A 25,863-nucleotide genomic window follows, 5' to 3' on the forward strand; every position below is an offset into this window, starting at 1 on the left:
AGCAGCTATTACATGCAACAGCAGAATTAGAGCAGTGTGGGGTTGAATTACATAAAAAGCAGGTAGAGTCAAGCACCTGAATCTAAAGACACAATGTGCAATCAAAAAGGTAAGACCACTGATGTGCAGATAGATTAGATTCATAAACAAAACAAATGGCTTCTCCTCCCCAGTTCTTCTCCTATACACCTGTAGCAAGCTCCACAGGTCACCATGACAATGGCAGGCTAGACTGGGAATGGTTTTTACAACTGGGTGAGCGGGTGGGGGGTGGCTGTCTGCACAGTGGCGGGGATGAAAATGAAAGTCTGTCTGTGTTTGCACATGTCTGAAGAAGTGTTAATCTAACGTTCCGGCTGCCACTACACTTTCACAGCTGTGTCTTTGAAGATGACCTTAAAGCTTAATTAATAAATTGTCACAAAACCAAACCCATCTTGCTTGTAATTTTTTATTTTTTTTCCTGAAAGCATATTTCCAATGTGAAAAATGAATTTGAGAATAACCAGTGCAGGGCATTATCATCTGATAAACCACCACATGCAGGTTCATTTTAACCTTGGAGCTATTATCTGCTTCATTCACCATATTTGAAAACCATAAGGATAATTAAAGGCCTTTTCCACCAACGTAACATTGCAAAAATCAGGCACATCCTGTCTCAAAATGATGCCAAAAAATTAGCGCATGCATTTTTTACTTCTAGGTTGGACTATTGCAATTCCTTATTATCCAGCTGCCCGAATAAGTCCCTTAAGACTCTCCAGTTGATCCAGAATGCTGTGGCAGCAACTGACAAGAACTAGGAAAAGAGATCATATTTCTTCAATATTAGCTTCTCCGCACTGGCTCCCTGTAAAATCCAGAATAGAATTTAAAATCCTTCTCCTCACCTACAAAGCTCTTAATGGTCAGGCACCATCATATCTTAAAGATCGCATAATACCTTATTACCTGACTAGAACTCTGCGCTCCCAGGATGCAGGGTTACTTGTGGTTCCTAGAGTCTCCAAAAGTAGACTGGGAGCCAGAGCCTTCAGTTATCAAGCTCCTCTCCTGTGGAATCAGGTCCCAGTTTGGGTTCGGGAGGCAGACCCCATCTCCACATTTAAGAGTGCGCTAAAGACTTTCCTCTTTGATAAAGCTTAAAGTTAGGGCTGGCTTGGGTGAGTCCTGACCCATCCCTTAGTTCTGCTGCTATAGGCCTAGACTGCCGGGAGACTTCCCATGATGCACCTCTCTCCTCTATCTCTCCGTCTGTATGCATTTTTATCCCATTACTGCATGTTACTAACTCTACATCTTCTCTCTCCCGTAGTTCTGTGCTTTCTCGTCACTCTCCTTCTGTCGCTTTCAGCAGGTATTTCTACCTCCGGAGCTGCAGAGTCTGGATCTGTGGTTGTGGGCCACCTGGTGCCCCCGTGTTCCTGCAGAGTCTGGATCTGTGGTTGTGGGCCGCCTGCTGCCCCCGTGTTCCTGCTCGACAACTGCTACTACAGTTGTTATTATTGGCTCTGTTACTGACATTATTCTTCCTATAGCTGTCATTCCTATTATTACTAATTTATTAATATTAACACTACAATTACTATTCAACTATAAAAAAAATTAACAAAATTCACTGTGGTCGTTGCATTGTGCCTCCCTAACCCTATCCCCTTCCCCCAAATCTCTCTCTCTCTCTGTCTGTCTCTCTCTCTCAAAACCTAACACGGCAGCAGTGGATGGCCGCCCACCATTGAGTCTGGTTCTGTCCAAGGTTTCTGCCTCTTAAAGGAAGCTTTTCCTTGCCACTGTCGCCAAATGCTTGCTCATGGTGGGATTTGTTGGGTCTCTGTAATTAATAAATGGATTGTACTTATATAGCGCCTTTCTAGTCTTTCTGACTACATATCTCATTCACCCCATTCACACACCGATGGCTCATCAAAGTAACTAAGGTTTAATGTGACACACTGAAGGCACAGCTGTCGGGAGCAATTTGGGGTTCAATGTCTTGCCCAAGGACACTTTGACATGCGGGCTGGGGGGAAGCCGGGATCGAACCGCCTACCTTCCGATTGGTGGCTCTACCACTAAGCCACAGTCACCCGTACTCTTAATATTATAAAGAGTACGGTCTAGACCTGCTCTATAGGAAATGTGCAATGAGATAACTTCTGTTATGAATTGGCGTTATATAAATAAAATTGAATTGAATACACTTTTGGCCACCCACGAGCACTTGACTGTTGGTCTAAATAACGGACCGGTCAAGGACTTCTTCTGTAGACGCAGGCTGTGGAGGAAATCAAGGCAGCTAGCTGAAAGTAGTTTGTATAAAAGGCAGAAGGATATCTAAAGAAATCAAGACTTGTCATTTCCAAGACAACACAGTTGCCTACAAGAAGACAAAGAGCACAAAAAACCCCAATTGCATCACAGCTACGGCACTCATTAGTGCCTTCCATAGTCTTGAGGCATGTCCTGAAACCAAAATATATATATCCAACTCCACATGGGCAGCTCTAACATTAGCTTTTAGTTTGATTGTTTTAGCAACATGAGGTTTGTGTGGGCCTATCAGATTGTTTTCAATTAATTTCATGTTTTAAAAAGAAATCTGTGCCAGTAATATCATAAAATGGAGCATAAATGTAAAGTTTCTAGACTTTCTAATTTAAATTGGTTAAGCTGAGTTATCATGACTACATGTCACAGCACATTAACCTGAACTAGGGTTGGGCGATATGACGGTATATACCGTACGACCTAAACTAATGTAATTGTTGCAGTGTTTTTAGTTGGATTATTTAATTCAAGCATCCCATCATAGACAGACAGATAAGATGGACAAAACTGATTGTATGATTTAATTTGTCTTTCCTCCCCCTGCCTCTGACCCACATAATGAGCACAATACGATTCCTAGTGTACAAGTTATATACTACCACATTTGCCATGCAATGATCAACAAATGATTTCACACCTGCAATAGAGATGTTTCTTCTTAAATTCACACAGCAGTAAAACGTAATCAACTTGAAGTGTGTATGATGGAAATTTAAAACTCAATCATTCAAGTGTGACTACAGAGTGAAATGTATGTTTCTGTAGCATGATATTTATTAGCAAAATAGTTTTCTAATTTAACTCTAATCCTCACAAACGCACCCCCACAATATATTTTTGCATTTGAGTGCATGTGTGTCCACACCCTGCGCGGGGGGAAGGGAACCAGGGAAAACAATGCTCCTTTGCAGCACACTCGCCTAAACCAGCAGTTTGAAAAATAGGTAGAAAGTAGCAGGAAATTAGTTTGTGTGACAAATGATGACCCCAGAGCGTACAGCATAATGCAATCCCATCCCCAAACAGTACAGGAGTGTTATGCATGATCACTTCATTGCCATACAAAGTAGTTCATGATGCAGAATGCCACAAGGTTAAGGCAAATTTCAGCCGGTGTAATCTGTTAGATTTAACATGTGGAGGTGAGAGTATTAGCCTATATGAGCAAGGGACACTCACCAAGTTGTTGCAGTGTGGTTGCCTTCACCTGTGCAGGAAGATTTTCCGTCTGCAACAGACTTTCATACGCTTCTTTCGCTGCTCTGTATTTCTTCTGTAGGCAGAATGAGAGGGCGAGGAAAACAAAAAGAGAGAGAGAGGTTTTTTTTTTAAGCCAGACAGGAGGGGTCAGTGTGTTTTATGGCTCTATCTGGACAGACACAAAGAGTCTTAAGACCTCCTCACACTCGTAATGACCAGCCAGACTCACATACACACACGGGGGAGGGTCAGCGTGGAAGACGACAGGCCAGACTCAACACGTCTGGCAGCTATAAGTAAGTGTGTGTGTGGGTGTGTGTGTGTCTGGGCTTAGGTGTATGTGTGTGTCCACTGCAGTGCATGCTTTGTATTTTGGGGAAACCTGAGCTGCCTGGTCTGAGGTGAGCTCACTGCTTGTTTTAAGTAGACGACCTTGTTGACCTTGAGTCTGAACAAATATGTAGAGGGGTGTGTGTACATAGGCTGGATGTTCTTATCTGCTCAAACCAAGTCTTCTTAAAAGCAATCTGTGCCCATCTCTATAGACCCACCCACACACACACAGTTTGGTCCTGGACTCTTCCTGTCTGCACACTAAAGACACCTCAGGGTAAACAGTGACACTTGGGACACATAAATGAGACAGGCTCTGCATGGACTAATGATTGTCATCAAGCAAGGCCTGGAGCAGACAACAAAACATCTGAATAGCTGTTTGACTCCCATGATCAATTCAAAGCACTAACTCAACTAAAGATCCACTGAAATAAAGACTCAAGTAAAGAGATTCAATTCTACTAGCGCATAAAATCATCTGTCAGTTGTGTTTTGGGTTTTATGTTCAGAATTTAGTTTTGAGTGAAATGCTGTTGCAGACTGAAACTTTCCTGGATGTCACACTTTGCAGTGAGTCCAGAGACCAGTGTGATAGTGACAGCAGTAAGTAAAACAACAAGTTGTTGCAATATAAGGAAATAATGGACAAGGTAGAGGCAAAGAACCCCTTCTGTGTCCAGTGTTTTTTCATATTGGGACACTTCATAGAGTGCATTGTTACATTCGAACCATGGTCCCCACAAACAAGAATGGGAGGCTACGTGTAAATAGTCGTTCATTTTTTAAGTTCCTTTGTAGTCAGTTAAAGACCTTGTCTTCAACAGCTGTGCAGTAAAAACAGCCTGTCAGCAGCACGACTGCATCAGCTGCAGGCCTCCATTAGTCCACACTGATCAGCTACAGTCTGGTCAGCTGCAGTACTGCTGCGCACTCAAGAGTTTTGACGGCTATCACAGTCCAATACAGAGTCACGTACTTGAAGTTGAAACAAAACGAGAGATGAAGCCTAAAATGACACCTTGGGTTGCAGTTATGTGAACAAAGCATGAGTGACAGGTGGTAATGTAGCATGAACTTTAAGCACTGCAAGTCCCTCAGACTTGGTGTTACCGGAACTGAGCAGAGCGGGACTGATGTGAAAGTGAGGATGTGTTAGGGGAGAGTTCCTGGTTGCTCGTCTCTCAGTTACCAAAAATAGTAGTTGACTATTATTCACTAAGAAATCAAAGTGGATTTAACTTAGTGTTGAGGTGTACCAACAAACATTCTTAATGGACACCTGCCAACCAATTACAATCATTTCTCCCTTGCTGGTGGAGGATTTACAACCACATGATTCATAACCTTATTTCCTCTAGTTGAGTTTCATTCATAGTTCTGGTTTTTATATTGTGTAATTCAATCGCTGAGCTCAAGAGCAGCGCGCCTGTTTTCAGGACTGCTGATGTGGCATCCACTCTATAACAACAGTTTCAGCAGGCAGGCTGAAATTGTAACATTACACAAGCACTTTAACACCAGAAGCATGCAAGAGTCAACAAGCTAGTGACTTTTGTGTTTAACGTGGCCATAGATGAAAATACTCGCCAACACGGTTTGCCAATGGTGAGCAGTACAGCCCTGCTAAAAATGCTATTTTGTCTATGACATAAAAATCCAAATGCAGATGAAAATGTGGATTGATTGCCAGAACTGTCATAATAAAATTGAAATGTCAGTTTCCATTAGTCAACCACCAGCAACCAGACAGAACGTCACATCATTTTGAAGCCTCGAGTTCGGCATTTTGGCCGTCGCCATCTTGTTTTTTGGGAACCAGAAGTGACCATATTGGGACCAGAGAGTGGAGCTAGCTAGCTTGGTTAGCAAGGTGCATCCGTAATTCACAATAACTGTGAAATTAATTGGGATGGTAATTTTGGCTGGCAAAAAACAGGCTTAAAACTAAATGTTCTTACCAGAAAAAAAATTAACGGCCTCATTAGATTGTCTTTTAGTACAACCGACAGCTGAACAAGACATTTTAGGCCACCAAAATGTTACAATTAACTTTCATGAACTGAAAACACACTGTGAAAGGGTCCAAGTTCACCCAAAAATGCATCGCCTCTATCCTGATTGTCACCTTGGTAGCGACTTATCTCTCACAAGGTAGCCACGCCCTAAAGCATACCCTGCTTTATCATCTATTTTACTCTAAATGGGACCATAATTTACTAAATGAACATCATGCTGTATTGAAGAAGACTTGAAACGAGCGATTGAGACCATAAACTCTAAGGAAAGTGTTTACTGAGGTAATAAATCAAGTGAGAAGTTGGGTCTTTTTCTCATAGACTTCTATACAATCGGACTTCTTCTTGCAACCAGTGGAGTCGCCCCCTGCTGGCTAGAGTTGGGCCGAAGAACGATGCCATCATCCATCGGCCACTGAGCCCTCTACCATTGTAACAGTGATTTAAAAGCAATAAAAAGCTTTGTGAGTAAAAAAAGCTAATAAGAGTGGTTTATAACTATGTCTAGTATTTAAAATATTTTTATAATCTAATGATCTGCTTATTGAGGTAACTTAAGCATAGTGTTAACCGTTCCTGCTGCAGCTTTCGACCGTGGTCGGGAAGCACAGGGAAGACTGTTTTCCTCCAGGGCTGAAGTTGATGCTAACCTCGGGGCTAACCACCTTCACCCAGAAGCTGGGAAGCAAGACACGGGAACATCTTGGGTATTGAGGAGCTGCAGCGTTTATTCATGGGCAAACTGTAACCTCCACTGTATATTTACTGCCACTAGACAACTTCACTGCTAACCTTTCCCTCTGCTCCGATCGCCAACACCTGTCTGCTCTGAGTGCAGTCACCGTCACTCTCTCAACCACACACTCAGTACGCACTGCCCCGTTCCTTAAAAAGGAGCCACGCTACTCTTATAACAAATAGGGAGGAAAAGTACACAACACCCCATTAAAGCACTAAAAATAGGACAATTCTGTCTTTGTGTGTAATCGAAAAGTAAACAGATCAGTTCCCAAATCCTCTGACTTAAGCAAAAAGAGACATTAGAGGGTTAAAAGGAGAAAACCGCAGGCCTACATAACATTACGTTTTCATGAATGATGCTAACACAACTATACATGCGCTTCAGAATCACAGGACACTTGGAAAATGAATGGAATATAAACAAATAGGAAAAACTTCAAATCTATGTACAATCCACTCTGTATATAATTGTAATTTTTTTTAATCCTGCAGATAATAGTTCATAATAACTCAAAATGCAATCAATAAAATTCAAGCATTAGTTACCATATTTGTAGTACATTAAGGTACTATTACTGCAAAAAAGTGGTAACCTAATTCAGTCAAGAGAGTGACTGATTTATTGCTTGGTCAACATGGGAAAGTAACAGTCCATATGTGTGAGAGCATGTGTAAATGTCAAGGCAAGATAAAAAATTATCGCTCAGTGATTAGTAACTTCTTTTACTTCCTTAACCACAGGAGAGCTCAACAACACCCTTTTGCTCAAAAGCATTGATAGCAAAAGTAATTTGTAAAGCCTTGTCAGACTCAGAGAGAGAAAAGAGAAACGATGCTGCATTATTAAAAATATTACAACTTGTTTTAACCCACAGAACTGTCTATAAAAACATTATGTACATAGCTTATGATTGCTTACCTGGATCTCATACAAATGAGCAATGTGGAACTGAACTGTGGGAAAAAGCAGAGGAAAGAAGAATAAGGGTTTACTTATCAAAAAAAATCAGGCACACATATTCACCCGTGGACTTCAGTGGGTACAGACTGCAAACAGTACGGAGCACAGATTGGAAAGGGAGTACGACAGTTTCCCCAGAGTGAACATGTAATCTGAAATCACAGTGTGCATGTGCAATGTGCTTGCAAGCACTTCCAGTCCTGTCTCCATGTGCTGTCTCCTAGGCAACCCCAGTCTTGGGCAGAGTCAGCAGGGAAACGGCATCCGAGAGGAAAAAATGCTCTGTAGAAATATTCCTGTGCCCTTTCAATATGTGCTATCTGCCACTGACAAGCTGGTACGTCAAATCTTATATTACATTGCACAGCAGCGTAATGCTGGTTCCCATGTGGCCTCTGGTAATTATAACGGTACTACTTACTTTCAGCTTTAGACAAAGTGCAGAGATTGGAGTCGATCAAAGCCAGCTGAAAATGCTGCAAAGGAAAAAAAATGAGGCATTTTATTATCAACATTAATACTTTTACATGATCAACAGTCTGCATATTCATGTTACTAATACAAAAAGTTATAGCAGGATAAAAAGAAACCACCTAATTTGTAATGGTTATAGTTCTCAGAACATAAAGCACTGGATTGCTTATTATTCTTGATGTTTTTAATGAAAGAGAGAAACTCCATTCTCCATCCAATCTGCTTCAATGAAAGCCCCAAGAGATCCACAACAAACCATGAATGAACCCTGCTGACCGTAACATGAGAGGACTTTGATAGCTGGAGGGGCTGAACCATAGATATTCTTGTCTCTGGATCACTCATCTTGCTCCAGCCTTCCCTCTCTTCCACTGATATCCAGTAGTTATAATGGCATCCTATCCCATCACCTGAACTAAAGACAGTGTTGCTGGGTAAGGCAGATGTCTGAAGAGGCTTATCCTGGCAGTCAAGGCGTGGCACACTGCTAGCCAACATCTGCATCCAGGGTCATTGAACAGATTAGCCCACGAGTACATCACACAGCTACAGAGACAACTGTGGGGTTTCTCTTCTGGCTTTCTCCTGACCCCCTTAGGGCTTCCATACGAATCTATTACTTCCCTCAAATGTTGACATGTTGGAAAGCAACCATTATTTCAACCTTATGCTGTATTGAAGTCATGTGCACTGTAGTGCCTCAGGGTATCATAAATGTGCAGTGCAGATTTAGACACTCCTACCAGCAGATGAAAGGCACCTGAGTTTATAATGGGAAAAATGTAAAATCCCAGCGAGGTGTCTGATCCTGTAAATCTGTGAAGAAGAGAACTCAGGCACCCATAGGTGGCTTCAAGGTGACAGGTTTAATTGCAGTTAATAAACTGCTCCATGACCCAATACAGTCACACACAGCTTCATGCATTTAAAAAAGGCACCACCAGTGTTTCTTATCTGGGTCAGTAAAAACTCACAGCTTTTGAACATGAGAACCTCCTGAAACCAGGAACTGCACACAACAGTTAGAGAACAGACTGTACTGCTGGTACTGCCGTACTCCACTGGTCAACTGTAGTGGATTTCTTAAGAGAAAAAACCCAGAAATGCTTTAACCTTAAAAGGCAAATATCAGTATCTGCCATCTAGCCTGGGGCAAAAGATAGCTGTAACCACAAATGCACACACTTAAAAAGGAGAAACCTGTAGCCTTGCAGCAGCAGCTACACAGAGAGTCAATGTCAGATAAAAATCAAGAACCGTCCAGCTGGATCTGTCTTTGCATGCTTCACCCCGGGCCAGCGGAGCTTCAGACCTTGCTAAGAATAAACTCCTTTTAAGCAGAGCTATGAGCCACAAAACATCAGACACATTCATCACAGCCAGATGCATTAACGTCAGAGAATGCACACAAACGTGTTACCTAGATTGCTGGTCCATCACACTCCTCTTGGAGCCCCACTGCATCCTCCTGTAGGTCTCTCCCTCTGTCTCTTCTATCCTTCCTGTCCTTCTCTTTCACACTTGCTCTACCACCAGGCAGATAATGCAGCAGGATTGTCAGCTTGGCATTCCACCTCCCTCCCCATGTCTCGCCTTCCTCACTCTCTCTCTCTCTCAGTGTCTCTACTATCTTTCTCTCTCTCTCCCTCTTCCCCTCCTTCCCCCCTTTATATCCTTGTGTCACTGATTACTATTCAGCAGACGGCTGCAGTGGAGAGTGCAGAGAGATGACACACAATACCTCAAAGCTGGAACAGGCAGCACACACCACCTCTCCCTGTCTCTCCCCCCCCCTCCCTCTAGCTCACCTCCTTTCTCAGCTCAAAGCTCTCCTCTATGGCTACAAGGCTCTACAGAGACAGCCAACTCATCACCTCACCAATATACAGTGCACAAACACACTCTTGCAGTCGCATTTCCCCTTCTCTCATTGGCTAAATTAGCAGTCACTAATGGAATGATGTGAGTGTGTATGTTTAATGTGGGTAAAAGTGAAGAAGAAGAAGTGATATGCAAAATTGCAGTGGCTCGCTCCCAATTAGGTTACACTGTATTCTCAGAAACTGCAGACAGCTCTCCGTCACTTGATGCCTCTCAGTCTCTTCCTCTATCCAATGAGCTCCAAGGGGAAAGGGGGATGAATGAAGAGGAAGGAACATGAAACATCTATCCTTCATTAAAAAAAAAATCTGTCTCTACATTCCCTTCCTCCCCACTCATCATCTGCAGCAAACTGTCTTTTCTAACAATTTCCTGTTTTCCCCCGTTCTCTCATTTCTCTCTCTTACCTTTTATTCAATCTCTGCTCCTCTAAATGTGTACCCACCCCTCCCTGTAGATAACTGGGGCAGTCGTGTGTGTATGTGTGAGATTCTGTCGGTGTGTGTGTGTGTGTTGCTGGTAATGAGCCAGGACTAAGAGGGAGGGGTGCAACCAAGATAGAGTGAGGACGTGCAGCACGTGCAGCCTACTTAAAGGGCTAGTTCGGGGTTTTTTGAAGTGGGGTTGTACGAGGTACTTATTGGTAGTCAGCGTATTACCTACAGTAGATGGGGGTCGGCGCGCAGCCAGTTTGGAGAAGCAGACAGCTGCTCCGCCAGACGCTGAGCTCTGCATTGTTGTGAATGGAGATCAACAGTAATACGTATTTTAACCGCAGAAAAAGGTTAGACCTAAAAAAATAAAATTTATAATAATAATAAATACACAATAATAATAATAATAATATCATCAGTGTAAGTGGACGCTATAAAAGTAAAATTCTCACCACTTTACCGTGCTGTCAGACAGCCCTTTCCTTTAGCACTACATTTTCTCAACTTCCGTATTTCTACGCATACACGCAGCGCACTGTATTACGGTACAATACACAGGTAAAGTTGTGTACTACAGCATCAGGTGTTGTAGGCTACACATACCACAGTAAACTAATGGCTGTAGTGTTTGTGATTTCAGCTTAGTTTGCTGAAACAAAGAGCTAACACAAGTAATCTCCGTTGATAAGGAAAACATAGTCTAATAATCTGTCATTATGCAATTAAATGTAGCGAGAACTAAAAGCTTACTTTGAAGACAAACTGTCATTAGGACCTTCTGGTCTGGGACGTTTTTTCCCCCAAATTTATCTTCGGAAAATTGAAGACGACACCGGCAGTCAATAAGGCAGGTAACTCGGGATGGTTGGTGATGCAGACTGTGTGTGAGGCGCTGGCGGATTCAGAAAGATCCTCAAGTTGTGTTGTAACCAAGTCCGGCTCATGGCAGCAGAAGCTCTGCGGGTCCGTGGGCAAGCGCTCAGTTTATACATCTGCACCACCAGGTAGCTTGGGCTCTCTCTTGGCCTCCAGCTCCGCCTCTAGTTTCCACAGAAGTTTCTCCTCTGTGCCTCTCTCTTTCAGCCCGTTCAGTCTCCATCTGCAGCAGTTCTTCTTCAATATACTCTGGTTCATAAAGGTGTCCTCTTGTCTCCACAGTGAAAGGCATTTCTTTGTCGCTGTCGTAATCACGGGAATACGGAAGTCCCGCGGTTGAGAAAATGTAGTGCCAAAGGAAAGGGCTATCTGACAGCACGGTAAAGCGGTGAGAATTTTACTATTATAGCGTACACTTACACTGATATTATTATTATTATTTTTTTTTTTTACATTTTACTTTCTTTTTTTTAGGTCGAACCTTCTTTTGCGGTTAAAATACGTATTACTGTCGATCTCCATTCACAACAATGCAGAGCTCAGCGTCTGGCGGAGCAGTTGTCTGGTCTCCAAACTGGCTGCGCGCCGACCCCCAACGCTGCCTATCAATAAGTACCTCGTACAACCCCACTTCAAAAAACCCTGAACTAGCCCTTTAACTCAATACTGTACCACTACAAGCATCAATACACATAGATGTGTATACACAGTACATCATCTACTAAACACTACACAATCTTGAATTTCACTGTAAAAAGGGTAGACGAACTATCATGAACACTGTAATAGCTTTGCAATAAATACAACCTTTGTGAAACTATATATATATATATATATAATATTCAGTTTGCTTGTTGAAACTGTGTCAGAGGTGCTGATTCAAGCATTAATATGGAAATATAATAACATACTTCTCTAAAGAAGAAGTAACAGAATTAGAGATCTAACTCTTTATTCCATTCACCACATACATATAAAACAATGCTCAGCAAGGCTCGAATCTATGCTAATTCATTAAAATGCATAATAAAAACTCGTGTGACAGTATGTCTGGTGTAGGACAAAGCCCAGGATCAGATAGCAGTCCGTCCCTAAAGGGAACCAGGACTCTCAGACAACAACCGATCCATAGGCTCCAGTCAGAAAGTCCTTTGTTACTGCCTGGACATCTATGGCTCACAGGTGTCAGGAGATAGTAGACCGGGTTTAGCTCAGACAGACGGGACAGATGATCCACCAGCCATTGTTAATCTGAGGCCTAGGGAGGTCAAGTCTATTTAGGTTTGCAGCATTCACTAAATAGTATGATTATTTAAAAAATATTTCTTACAATCTCTCTATTCACAGCACATTACTGCTATTTTTTTTCTTAGTGCATATTTATCTTGACCATGTCCATCTACAGCGAATATTCTAATAAAAAGGAATTTGTATTCCTACAACTTCTTTGGAAACTAAACTAAGTGTAACTGAGATTATTTCAGGAAAGTATTCCATTTCTAAAAGAACTACAATTAGCTTGATTCAATATTTTTCATAACGCTCATTGCTAAAGCCAAAGCAATTCAATCTAAACGTGTTTTTTTAAAAGATCAGTGCAAGCATAATTTATAATCAATGCAAAGAATAAATCATTGCACTCCTACCATTTACACTACTAAATATATATTACCTTGATAACTGGTTCTAAAAACTTACTATCAGCCGCTTCTTGACCTGAACCAAAATACACATCATTTCCAACCATTAAGATTTACCTTTAAACTTGACTCGTAGTCTGTGTTGACTTTGAACATTAGTCCCAGTCTCAGGTGAATCTCTTTAGCTCTTGAGAAACCGGGGTCAATGTAAAGCACCTCCTGGAATGCCTTGATTGCCCTGGAAAAAGACACAGAAACAGTATGTTTAATAAAAATAGAAATGCATACACATATTTAGGCCTAATGGCACTAATGGCAAATCTGAAAATAATCCATCTTGTTAACGTACTGTCGTCCCCTTCCCTTATTCTTCGACCACCAGATTAGCTGACTTTTAATCAGCTGGAATCTGTCGTGGTTTCACAAACATTCACCAGAGCTGGGCAATATTGACAAACTCACATATTACAATATGACTCAATACTTTGATAATACGGTGATAATTTAGGTATGACTGTGACTAGCTATCAGATATCAAAAAAATCAAAGTGTAAATGCAACTAAACACCATTGGATGGATTGAAATAATTCTGAAGCCATCACGTGAGGTGGTTTGAGATGCATTCTAGCCAAATGTTGAAAAGCTGCAATTGCATCCACCTCCCCAAGCCGCAGCTGAAGTGACACAGAAATTACACTTAAATTAGCCATCTTTAGCTCTTCCACATTAAAGCAACAGGAAGCAGTTTCTTCCGCAATTGTCTTAGTTGACGGATAGCTGCTAGCTACCTTCCTAAACTGTTGGATGTAACTAAACTGCTTAACCTCACAAGTTTTTGCAGTTACCAGACAGCTTCAGGTGGACTACCACCAACCTCCGAGCTGGAGTAGGGCCAACCCAGATTAGCATGTAGCACATGAAATGTGATCAGATTTGTGATATGGCTAACAGAGATGTAAATACAGTATGTGGCATGCAAAAGTGCATTAAATCAGATCCAGAATTTATCCACATATAAAGACACTTGACATGAGATCCATTTAACACATTAAGTATAAATGGGGCCTATTGGTGCATACAGTATTTAATCTTAATTAGAGGTGGGTGATATTGTAACTGAGAGAAAAATAAAACATTGGTACTGCGGTTATATTGTCCAAACGGCTAGAGGGATTCTGTGTTTATTTAAATTAGGTAAAACAGCCAATGCAGCCTTTATGATCAGGACAGTGTTTCCCCTACAGCTGGGTAGATGCCCTAGTTCATTTTTTCTTTCCAGTGTTTTAAATCATATCCCTTCTCGATGTTGTACACCTGTAACACCTGTTGTAGACACTATTGTATATGGGTCTGTCAGCCCAGCTGCTTCCATCTCGAGGAAAGTTATGAGTGTGCAGTTTACTTTTCTTGGACTGTACATGTTAATATCTAACATTAATACCACATACTATTAATTGGGAAATGTAATCATTTACACCCGGTATTAACATGTGATCTGTATCTGGATACGTTCTCTGGATAATGACATCTGATCATGGGCCTTTGTATTTACACCTGGTATCAAAAAGTGTTCTTGTTATTTTAGTTCTGTTTGCTTTTGTGGTTGAGTTTCAATATGCAAATTAGGTGGGCGGAGCCGGCTGAGTTGCCAACAACCACGGTCGCAGGTCGAGCGTTGGTGCTGCTGTGTGGGCTGTACTTATTTTTCTTTTTCCAAAGAAAGGGTCATCCGCATCTTTTCTCTGGGCTTTCCTGGGATAGCAGGAAGAGGCACAGTTACAGAGTTCAGACTGGGAGCAGCACTGCGTCAGGGGCCCGCCGTGGCTGGATAAATCTAACATGTAACTGGATAAATGTAACTAATGCACCAAATGTTATAAAGACAAATAAACTGTGAATCTAACAGATGGAAGCTGCCGTGTTTTTTGTTCCGTCCCACCTAGAGACGCTTAGACCGAGCTGTCCATAAGTCCACTGCTCACTTGAAATATTTCAAATTCATGGACAAAAAAGTGAAGACAATGTCCAAACCTCCATTTAGAGCAAACTTTATTTCAAGTAGACATGATTGGCTTGAGGTAATGTTAGCTTCCCGGTCTGAATGGACAATTGCTTCACAACCCCAAATCCCTGAGGTCTTGATTCAGCCCTTGTAAGATAAGTTTATAACAATGCTATAATGTGCTTAAAAGTTTAACTGGAAGATTCGACATCCTGTTCCCTGAAGACCACCTGTCAGTCCATTACACTCTACGACTAAAGAGCTAGATGTTAACTACTTGTCTAAATGATGTGAAGCAAACAGATTGTTTAGACATATGCTGTGTCTCAATTCGCACCCTTCTGTACTTACACTTGCTATTTTGAGTGCATAAGTGCGTACAGACTGACAATTTTGGCAAAATGCAGTGCACTATGAATTCCCGGATGGTGTGCTCATAATGGTCAGAAAGTTGAGTGTGGAAAGCTGGACACTTCTCACCCTTACTGGTCGCCATCTTGACTACGTAGTGAAGAGGTTAATGTAGCAGTGTGTAATGATTTGGTGAACCAACGACACTGTGAATGCTAGCTAGCTAACTAGCAAGCAAGTATGTTCAGGAGGCTTCTGTCATGGTAGCAATAACTTTCTATTCCACTCTTAACAATATTGAAATAAACTACAGTCTGCAGATACAAGAGCAAATTAAAACAAAAAACAAACACTAGTTTCCAATTTGAACCCACTCACTATGTAGCTATGACAACAATGGTAATTGCATGTCACCATGAAGCCCCTCTCATGTATGAAAGGGCAGAGCGCTGAGCTCACTGCTGACTGGGTGCCACACACACACACACACACACACACAGAGACTGAACTCATTGCCCCCATTCCCTCCTCCCCGTCTCCCTCGCCTCCTCCTGGTTTATCTGGTCCCTCCCTCTCTCCCTCCGTTCTCTCTGCGCCCTGACTTCACCCTCGCCTCCCTCGCTGGCAGAATCCAAAGTGAATGCTTGGAGAGCACAACTCTTCTACAGAATGCGTTGTGACACACAGCGTAAGGCAGACTCCGGCCAAAAGATGAGCAAAGAACTACTCTCTCCTTTAGAAAAGGGCATCCGACAGCAAAAACACTACACGTTTTTCCCCCAATAGGCCAGACAAATAACATCATTTGGCTCCATTATGTGGATACCATCTGGTGTACTATTTGAAATTTTACGGCATAAATGTTCCACACTTGCTCTACATTAAAATTTGCATGATATTTCTAGCCTAATATTTTCTTGGGGTAAAGCTTGTTTTGGATGGACTTTGTTTTGACTATAATACCATCACAAGCTCATTGGGACAGGCCGGACAGCTGGGCCAGTGTCTCTCCGGGTGAGCACCACTTCAGCCCTGTGAAGTAACATTCACCGTTTGACAGCTCAGCATTCCTTTGGGCCTCGGGCTCGGGGTGACGTAATCCATCCTCGAGAGCCCAACATGGCACCCTCCCTTCCCCCACTAACACATTCCTCAAGCCTCAGAGATAGGGACATACAAACTTGGCAGGGCAACAGCACTGGAGGCCTTCAAGGTCATGGATGAGGTAAGGGGGTAGCAGTGAGCAAAACAGAGGTGAAAGGTCACCGCAAGCCAGCCGAGGTGAAGGAAGTATCAGGATGTGGAGGTGAAGTGGTTTGGTTCAGAACCAGTGCAGTGTGAAATGCTAGTTTGTTACACCTGCCATTGTATGAGCAAACAGCTTACCTGAGAAATGAAATGGTCAGCGTTGCCTAAAAATGTGCAGGCTGCGCCCAGTCCGGAGCTGTATGATTGAGTTCAAGCTACAATTTCCAAAAGTGCAATTATCGACTCTAATCCGTATCAAACAGCCAATAATATACCCCCAAAACCACAAAATAACAAGGAGTTTGATAGTAAACAAAATAAGCCCATAGTTAAATTTCAATGTATTAAGCAGATGGATTACAAGCATACAAAATGTCTGACTGTGCCAAGGTAGAGGACTGAAATGTTGACACCTTAATTTTTACAAGAGTGATGTTACTGACTGATGAACAAACCTAAAAAAAGCCACTAGTAATAAAATCAGTAGCAGTGATGCTCTGCTCCCTATGGGAGCGCGTGATGGGGCTCATTGCACACAATGTAGTCCCTCAATGGCTTCTAAATATGTCGGAGTAAAAGCAGCATTTGACAGCACAATCCCCCCTGAGAAACTGAGCCACAGTGGGTAATGGGTCCACCTGGGCCTCTATTGAGGAGGAGGCCTGGGCATCCCAGGACACTTAGCGCATCCCAATGGTAAAAATATTGGATGTTACTTTTTTTTTTGGACTGTCCCCACAAGTATAGTAAAATTCACACCACTGGTAGGGATCTGGTGCTAATAGACACATCAACTGGGGGGTTCCTTCCCAGGTCGTCCAATTAGAAGGATGTTAAAATGAACGGCATGGTTTTAAAGCTTAAAAGACTTGGCTTGGACTAAGAAAACAGACCAAAGTAAAGTTCTTTTGTGGCAGCTTACTAAAGCAGAAAAATTATGCTCAACAGGCACAAAGGCAGCAGACACGACAGATAATGCCACGCCAGCTGCTGTAGTTTGACATGCTGGAAAGCCGTCTCTTCTATCCCCTTTACTTTAGCAATGGGGTTCATCTGAGGACACTTCAGTAAGTGCAATCATTACCATAAGATCAGCCCCTATCTAAACATGATGACCACACACAAAGCGTATCTCCCCGCTGTTGTTTTGCAACCAATTCTCACGCAATGGATGTCAAAGCTTCTCACTTCTTCGCACATCAATACCTCCAATCTAGTCAGAATCAGAATCTGCTTTATTGCCGAGTAGGTTTACACAAACAAGGAATTCGCTACAGCTAATAGTCCACAGTGGACCACCACAAATACGGAAATTCTCAAGCAGTAGGAAGCAGAATAACACTGTGTCTATACTGACAAGTCATAAAGATAACCAAATAGAGAAAGCTCAACATGTTAAAAGAAATAGTCCGACATTTTAGGAAACAAGCTGTCTAATTAAATCTAAATGATTCCACTCGATCATGAAATCTTAAATTGATTCATAAAGTTCAGAGAGTCAGCGCTGCTGACACAGATATTGGTAAAGAGCAGATATTTTGACTTGTCATAGCAGAAAAAGCACTGGTGGAAATATGAACTTTAACAACAGCTGCATCCCATTTCGGTGTTCAAAATCAAAAAGGCCCTGTGCATGCTGGCTTACCGGGACGCCTCAAAGGAATGCAGCTATCATTCATTATATTAACTACACCTGTGCTTTTCCTGCTATGACGAATCACAACGTTTGCTGTGAAAAACGCCTATTACCACCAATTAAGTCACGTTAATCCAAATGAGGGTAGAGCCAGGAAAGTGTTGCTTCTCGTTAATTCCACTTCTTATTCTAATAAGATCAGGTAGGTCATAAAAGACAACACATTCCCCTATCTCTTATCCTGCACATCAACTCAGTATATGAAAGCAGCCTTCAGCCTGGATAGAAATCTCACCGGTAGTTCACATTACCACAAACTATTTAGCTTGCAGGTTCTAGCTCTCCTTGTGGCTTTTCTGTTTTTTTGGTCTTCGTACATACAGGCTTGTAACTTGGGCATGTGCGTTGGTGTGAATGAGTTCCTATCCACTCAATGTGCACAGAGCCGAGGAAATTCACAAAAAAGAAATGTTAGCTTGTCTGACTGAAACGGACTCATGTACCATGAACAGGACCTGCTGGTTCACTCAGTCCCCACAGATGACCCCAACACCTAGGGGAACCCATTAGTTAGATGATATTGATTCTCTTGTCTGTGTGTTTGTTATTGAGAACAATGTTTAACCTAGCAGACTGGAAGCCGGGAACCCAACAGCCTCCACAACAGCTCCAAATGTGCTGTGTTTAGATATTGTATCTTGATAGCTAGCAAGCTACTCATCCATACATCCAACAGCCCCCATGGATTTTTTATTTATTTTTTTACAAGTTACAAAAGCGTTCAAAGCTGGCATCGTCACTGTTTGATCCCGGCTTCCCCCAGCCCGCATGTCGAAATGTCCTTGGGCAAGACACTGAACCCCAAATTGCTCCCGAGGGCTGTGCCTTGGCTGCGTGTGAGTGATTAGTTTCTTTGGACTGATGAGCAGTTGGCACCGGCCATCAGTGTATGAATGTGTGTGAATGGATGAATGTGATATGTAGTGTGTGAAGCGCTCTGAGTAGTCGGAAGACTAGAAAGTCGCTATACAAGTACAGTCCATTTATCTCTTAGAAAGCCATTTAAAAGTTTGTCCCTAAGCTAGACAAAAACTGTACTGAACACACAGAAGAAATGATGATATCAATGTTCTCATCCTACTCGAGGTAAGAAAGCAAATGTGTATTTGCCAAAATGTCAGTATTTCTTGAAGAAGGAATAAAGCTTTGTTTAACCACCACATTTTCAAATCGCCTAAAAAACCCGTAATCATTGTAAAGCTGGGTGACGCCATGCATGCAATGAAAAACTTTTTTTTTGAAAAAGCACTTACCACTGAAATGCGTTGTAATGGAAGTAAACCATGCCAAGGCCATATAAAAAGGCAGCATTCTGAAAAAAGAGTGTTAGAAAATTGTTACAAACAGCAGTACAGAAAATCTTCAGCACATTTTAATGATCACTGTCCACAACTTGGTAAAAATCTCAAAGCTAGCAGTTATAACACTGAACGTGCCATGTGTCAGTCTACATACAGTATTGTTCATTGCTTAAAATGAAACTCTGTACAAATTAAGGGCTGTACCAAAAATTATTCATCCATTCATTTCTTGGTTTGTTTGGGGGTTTTCTAGCTTGACAAACTTCTACAATACTGCACACCAAGTTGTACATTCATGCAAGAAACAGTTTTCTCGTAGAAGAAGCCATTCAAATGACAGACCCTGCCATCCCCGTCATAGTTAACCAATTTGGGAATTGAACTCTTTACATATACAGTACAGGGGCATTTGTTTCCCCAGGGGCAAGACACCCAAGCAACATTTTTAACTAATCAAGGAAGTAAGGTAGTAAGGAGAGGGCAGTATGACCAACATATGTCAGGTATTAAAATTAACAACACCACAACAAAAAAATAAAAGAGGCCGATCAATGGGCATGCACCTGAATCACATTATGCCCTGTTAAAGATCGAAACGTACCGGAGACCACATCTCAATCAATCACTACAAAAAAAAAAAAAAAGACTGGCCTTTTTCTTTCAAATCAATTTTTATGAACAAACTTAAGAGAGGAAAAAAAAAAGACATTTGTACACTAGGCTTCAAAATATCAATTGAGCATTCGAGTCAGCATCTGCTATTAGCTGGTCTTTCATAAGAAAAGCCACATGTAGCAGACAGTTCTGTTTCTATATTCACTTTTATTTCATTCAAGTGTACAACTAGATAACACATCATAGATTAGACAGATCAAAGATTACAGTGAGTAGAGTTACACAGCTGCAATGAGATTCAGCCAGTGAGGCACCCAGACTCACTGAGCATAAATCAATGCATTTCCATCGTCAACATAATTAGCCTACGTTGACACATCTTTTCTGCCCTAAAAGTATCCCCTTCCCAGTTCGGAGACCAGTTAGAGCCCTATTTGGTCAACCACACCAGTCTAGCCCTGGCCAATAAAAGCCCTGCTTTCAGCCTCTAAACTCAGGCTATAGACATCACTTCTGCTACCGAGAGAAGTCTGCCTCACACCATTATCCGGCAGAGGGTAGGACCTCACACCCTCACTTCACTGTGGAGATCTGTAATCCCGAGGAGCTCAGAGCTGTCAGGTCTGATCACAATCGAATTTTCAGCGCCGCTGTTTAATGGCCATTCCAAACAGTGAAACATCAAACCAAACGGGCCTATTCATCCACACAGAGAGCATGGAGAGGACAGGCTGGACGCCATCGTATCACAGCCGATTGGACAATTTAAATCCAGGCCATGAGCAGGAACTGTAAGCAATCGAAACTGAGGAAAACATTTCTGCAAATAATACTAACGTTGTTACATCCACAATATAAGATCACATCCTCATTAAAGTCCTGTGCAGCTAAGCTTGTTGGAATGATCCAAAGTGGATAGGTGTCAGGGCCAAACAAGGCAGTGCAATATTTAGTTTTCCCGTGTTAGTTTTTCCTATTTATTGACATTGATATTATATCTCCATTACTGCTGTGCAATATCTTAATAATCTCAATAAGCTACACTTAACTCGACAGTACATGCACCACTACTTATTACTTATATTATTACATTGTATTATTATACTCTATTATCATCATCAACCGGTAAACCCACTTGGTACTTCAAACTTATTTTATCTTATACTTATACCCACCTGATACTTAATTTATTTTCTGACCTGTTTTATAGTGTATTATATTTTTGCTAGTACTTTTCCTGTGTGCACTGACGTAAAAGGCGAGCTGCTGTAACAAAGAGTTTCCCTTCGGGGATCAATAAAGTATTTCTGATTCTGATTATCTGAATGAGCTGTCTGAACAATTTAAAAAAAGTTTGGACGATATGACAATACAGAAAATGCATTAATCACAATACATATCGATTTGCCAACATAAAGTAACATAGGTCATGGCAGAGAGGCACGCCATTGTGGATGACTTCACTGTGGAGTGGTAGAAACATATGGAGTCCCCTTTTGCGTGCCCCCTGATCCATAGAAACAATATGTTGGACAAGTCCAATTATAACACACTGCCAGTTTAGGCAAATGCTCTACACAGAAAGGTAAAGGTAGAATGTGACACTTTACATGATGCATTTATTGCTCATTCCTTCTTTAAAAAGGCCGAGCTGCGACAGTAAACAGCCGCTGGCTGCGAGCACAGCTGTAGCTGCTCTGTCTGGCAGTGCTGGTTGATGCTGTGGCTACGGTTACTGCTGACTGTGGTTGCCTTTGTGGTTGAACCTATGATGCTATGGGCATGGCTATAGTAGCTGTACTGTGACTACTCTTTACAGCTCCTATTAACACTAGCCAAGAAAGCACTGTTAAGCCACACAGGAGCTGAACCCGTGGCTCAGGAATACAGCAGCTTCAATACAATGCTCAGCCAGCACAGCCATGTCAATTCACTGCCCACGCACAACCCCTGCACGTAGTTAGCGTTACCTACCCATTATACACGAATGTGTCACAGCCGTAATCATAACAACCAAAGCACGGCCAAAGCTCTGCCATCCCATGGCTATAGTCAGAATCATAACTACAAACTGTCTCAATAAGCGTCGCTGAGAGAGCTGTGGTCACAACCAGCAGCAGTCTACTATGTAATGCTGTATACTAGATGGATCAGAGGGGATGCAAAACGTAGAGATAAAAACTTATTGCGAGGTAATGCAGAAGACTTTTGCCACTGTGACCTTTTGGGGGCGCCGTAGAAAGTAACGTATGAATGGTATCCACGATGACAGCACGTGCCACTTTAGGTTTAAAGCTGCTATAATCAATATTTTTACAATAACAACGTATCAAATAAGACGGTGTAGTCCCTCATTAAATTTCCAGTTCCCGTCCAATTTTTTCACAATTGAGAATGACTTCCGGATGGGAGCCGAAACGTCTTGATTCTGAAAACAGTGTCCAGATGACTACGACTGAAACCTTTTCTACGATAGAACGTATCAAATGACAATGTGAAGACAGGGTGACAATGTAAAAGGGGTCGCTCGTGGTGATGAGCCTACGGAGAAGTATAACCCGACCCTGTTGTTCCCCTTAGCTTTATAGTGAGTTTCAGCTCGTCGTTCAGCTGTCCAGCCCGCAATTCTACTTTTTTGGTTCACTGGGTCCGCTCCACTTCAGTGTGCCGGTGCACCGCTTAAACATGAAACGGCGAGGCCGGGAGAACTGTTTAAATGGAGTGTACTCCGTTAGCCATCGGCAGCAACCACGTAATCGGCTTACAAAACAAACAACAACGTTGGCCTACAGAGCAAATGCCATGGTAGCTTTCCTAGCTGACAAATAATTGTTAGCATAAACAGCAATGTTCATAATATGATTTTATGCAAGCCTGAATTACATGCATCAGTTCTCCGTCTTATCAATCTTCCTTGACCTGTTTATGTTTGTATGGGCCATGTGGTCGAGGTAGGCATACACACCGCTGTCGCCGCTTGAATTGATCGGGGCATCCAGCGTATGAGCCGGCTGAGACGCCTTTTAAATGGTGTGCAGACTCCGCCTGCTCAGCGCACCGCAGGCGTGGAAATGGTGCGGACCCACTCTCACCGCTCTCATAGCGTCGTTTTCGGCCACAGCAGGCAGCTGTTTTCTCAGCTGTTTTTTCTCTGAAAAAAAACTCTAAAAACCCACTGTACACTACCTGCTCAGCAGCAAACAGCAGACAGACACAGTTAGAGACTAGCTGGTGAACATAGTGGAGCATTTAGCAGCTAAAGAGTCAGATATTTCCCTCAGGAATTGTTAGAGACCAAAGACAGAATTACAAGAGTCAATATTGGACTTACAGTCAACTACAGACTTACAGTCAATACCGTGTCCACAACTTGTTTCTGCTGCCCCTAATCAGTTTTTGCAGGTTTAAGGGGGGAAAAAAAGGTTGCTTTTCCTTACTTTCAGCAACATTTTTCAGGTGTATTACCTGCAATTCATTAAATTGTTAAAATAATTGAAAACTGCATTTGAACTTCATGCTGGGGGTGTGAAGAGGGTTGCCAAATACCGACCAAGGGTACATATAGACTGTACAATAGCAACAATCTTACAAGTGACAAACAGATGCAAGCGGAGACATGTCATCGACTCGCGTCAACCACCTGCAACGCTTTCATGTTTTGAAAATGCAGCAAAACAAAACAAGCTTCGGTCATAGCGCTGGCACTTCAATGAATCGAAAAACCTCAAAAAAGGAGGAGCAGGAGATTGTGAAGCTGGTCGCAGCCAGGAAAAATAGGGCCACATCAAATGCCAATTTTGCAAAGTGAGTTTGATGTGGAAATGTATTTTAGCAGTAGCATTACTCATGTTTTATTCTCACTGGTTGGTTTGAAAATGTGGGTCACGGTTACAGTCAGAATGCGGGATTAAACTCTACACTGGCCGTCGGTGGACGTGTCTCACAATTTCGGACCACCATTTTTGGATTGAGGACCCAAGATTTCGCCCGGTCTCCCTCACCACTGTCAATGTTCGTCTGCGACAGCCCGAATTCGCACAGCGTGAAGGGTACCAGTCAGTTCCCACAGAGGACACGCACAGTCATCCTAACAATGGAAATTCTGCTCATTGGTTCAAACTATCCGAGTAACCCAAGAATATTTTTGCCACAAAACGAATGTCTAAAATGAAGAAACTATGACCAGCAGGCATGAAAATGGTAGGATAGACGATGGGTCTTCAAGTAGAGTATCTGTCGTTTACTGTCTTTCCTTTCACATAGGCACAGTGTGCACCCATGTGGATTTCATCAACTCCGCTCTTTGCCATGTGTTCAAGTGCAACTTATTTGCAAAATGTGAGCTGTTGTGCGGCAGCATAAAACATTTCACCAGTTAGTGTTGGTGGTTGTTGTTGGTTCTTGAGGTCGGCTTAGTGTTAAGGGCCTTAAAGAACACCTCTTATAATACCTCAGCCTTACATGCACCGAACAGTATAATACCTCCACGTGTCCGATAGAAATCAAATACAACCCAATCTTGTTGTGTGTACAGCAATCTTTCAGTCTCCAATCAACACATTTATTTAACACATCACAGTAGAGTCCACTTGGTCTGCATTCCAGGTATTGTCCAAGTACAGCGCACACCCAAAAGTATTAGGACAGCGATATGTTTTTCATTGTTTGGCTCTGTATATCAGCACGTTGGATTTGAAATTAAGCGACTATGACATCACAGTGCCGAATTGCAGCTTTATGACTGTCTGAGGATGTTCACGTTCATATTAGGTGAACACTGCATTAAAAGAGCCCCAGTTTTAGGGCAACGCATGCAATGATCTATTACACCAATATGTAGTGTTGTGCAAACTCACCTTCCAGTAGTCCGACTGTAAACTGAAGTACCTCTGGTATGCGGATAATGCTGAGAAGATGGTGAGGTCAACAAAAGAGTGTGATACAGAAAGAAGAAGAGACATAGAAGGAGATAATCAACAGTTAGTGAAAATGTTAAATCCTCAAGATATTCAAGCTGCACTTTAACACTTCCCAGCTCGAACATTTTCAAGACAAGGACAAAACGTCCAATTGGAATAATCCTTTGTCAGCAAGTTTTAGCAGTGCTAACCAAAATAATGAGTGTGGAAAATCAAAGCAACAATAGCACACATCAAATGACCTCTCATGAAAACCTAGCCATCAATTCTTTATTCTGCTGTTTATTTAGATCCCCATTAGCTTCCACAAAGTGGTCGCTAGTCTTCCTCTGGTCTACATAAAGACAATAACAAAACGTACAACAGTTTATAAAATCACACAGTATCAATAAAACACAAAAAGGCAAAACAAAGATCAGAAATAAATCAACTGATCCTGAGACACAGATTTGGAAGGGAGAGAGAGAAAATAACAGCAGGAAGAATTACACATCGAGACTCTCACCTTTTGGATAGTCCTCCAGCAGGAGGTTGAAGTGGCCCAGCTGACAGAAAATGTCAGGGTCCACTTTCCCCTCTGCTTTCAGGATGAGGGCATCATAGCAGCTAACAGCCTAAATGAAAGAGCAAGAGCAGTGTAGAGTTAAAGGGGTGCTACACAGCTGCACTGAACAATACAGAGTCATATGGTTGGTAGAGCCTATGCATGTTACACAGAAATGATCAAGTTATAAATGGTCAGTATGGCCGATTATCAGGCACAGCTGACTGATGTCATACCAAAGGGTGCGTTTTCCAAGGCTTCCAGGGCTGTTTTGCATAGTACCTGCTGTATGCCCAC

General features: G+C 42.1%; 1 protein-coding gene across 5 annotated transcripts in view; it reads right to left on the reverse strand.

The window, feature by feature from the left end:
- Positions 1-25,863, reverse strand: part of kdm6a (lysine (K)-specific demethylase 6A) — a 44,197-nt gene that overhangs the window by 14,416 nt on the left and 3,918 nt on the right. For 3 of the 5 annotated variants that reach the window (XM_044216243.1, XM_044216242.1, XM_044216245.1), the window contains 7 exons: positions 25,528-25,636; positions 24,960-25,009; positions 19,441-19,499; positions 13,007-13,127; positions 8,006-8,060; positions 7,543-7,577; positions 3,511-3,604 (listed from right to left, as the gene is read on the reverse strand). In XM_044216243.1, the coding sequence (XP_044072178.1) occupies positions 3,511-3,604; positions 7,543-7,577; positions 8,006-8,060; positions 13,007-13,127; positions 19,441-19,499; positions 24,960-25,009; positions 25,528-25,636 (523 nt within the window). Of the gene's footprint in view, positions 1-3,510; positions 3,605-7,542; positions 7,578-8,005; positions 8,061-9,478; positions 9,663-13,006; positions 13,128-19,440; positions 19,500-23,068; positions 23,213-24,959; positions 25,010-25,527; positions 25,637-25,863 lie in introns of those variants that run through there. The other 2 variants (XM_044216244.1, XM_044216246.1) reach the window with 2 other exon arrangements.

Source organism: Siniperca chuatsi, linkage group LG12 (assembly GCF_020085105.1).
Source record: "Siniperca chuatsi isolate FFG_IHB_CAS linkage group LG12, ASM2008510v1, whole genome shotgun sequence".
Classification (NCBI taxonomy): domain Eukaryota; kingdom Metazoa; phylum Chordata; class Actinopteri; order Centrarchiformes; family Sinipercidae; genus Siniperca; species Siniperca chuatsi.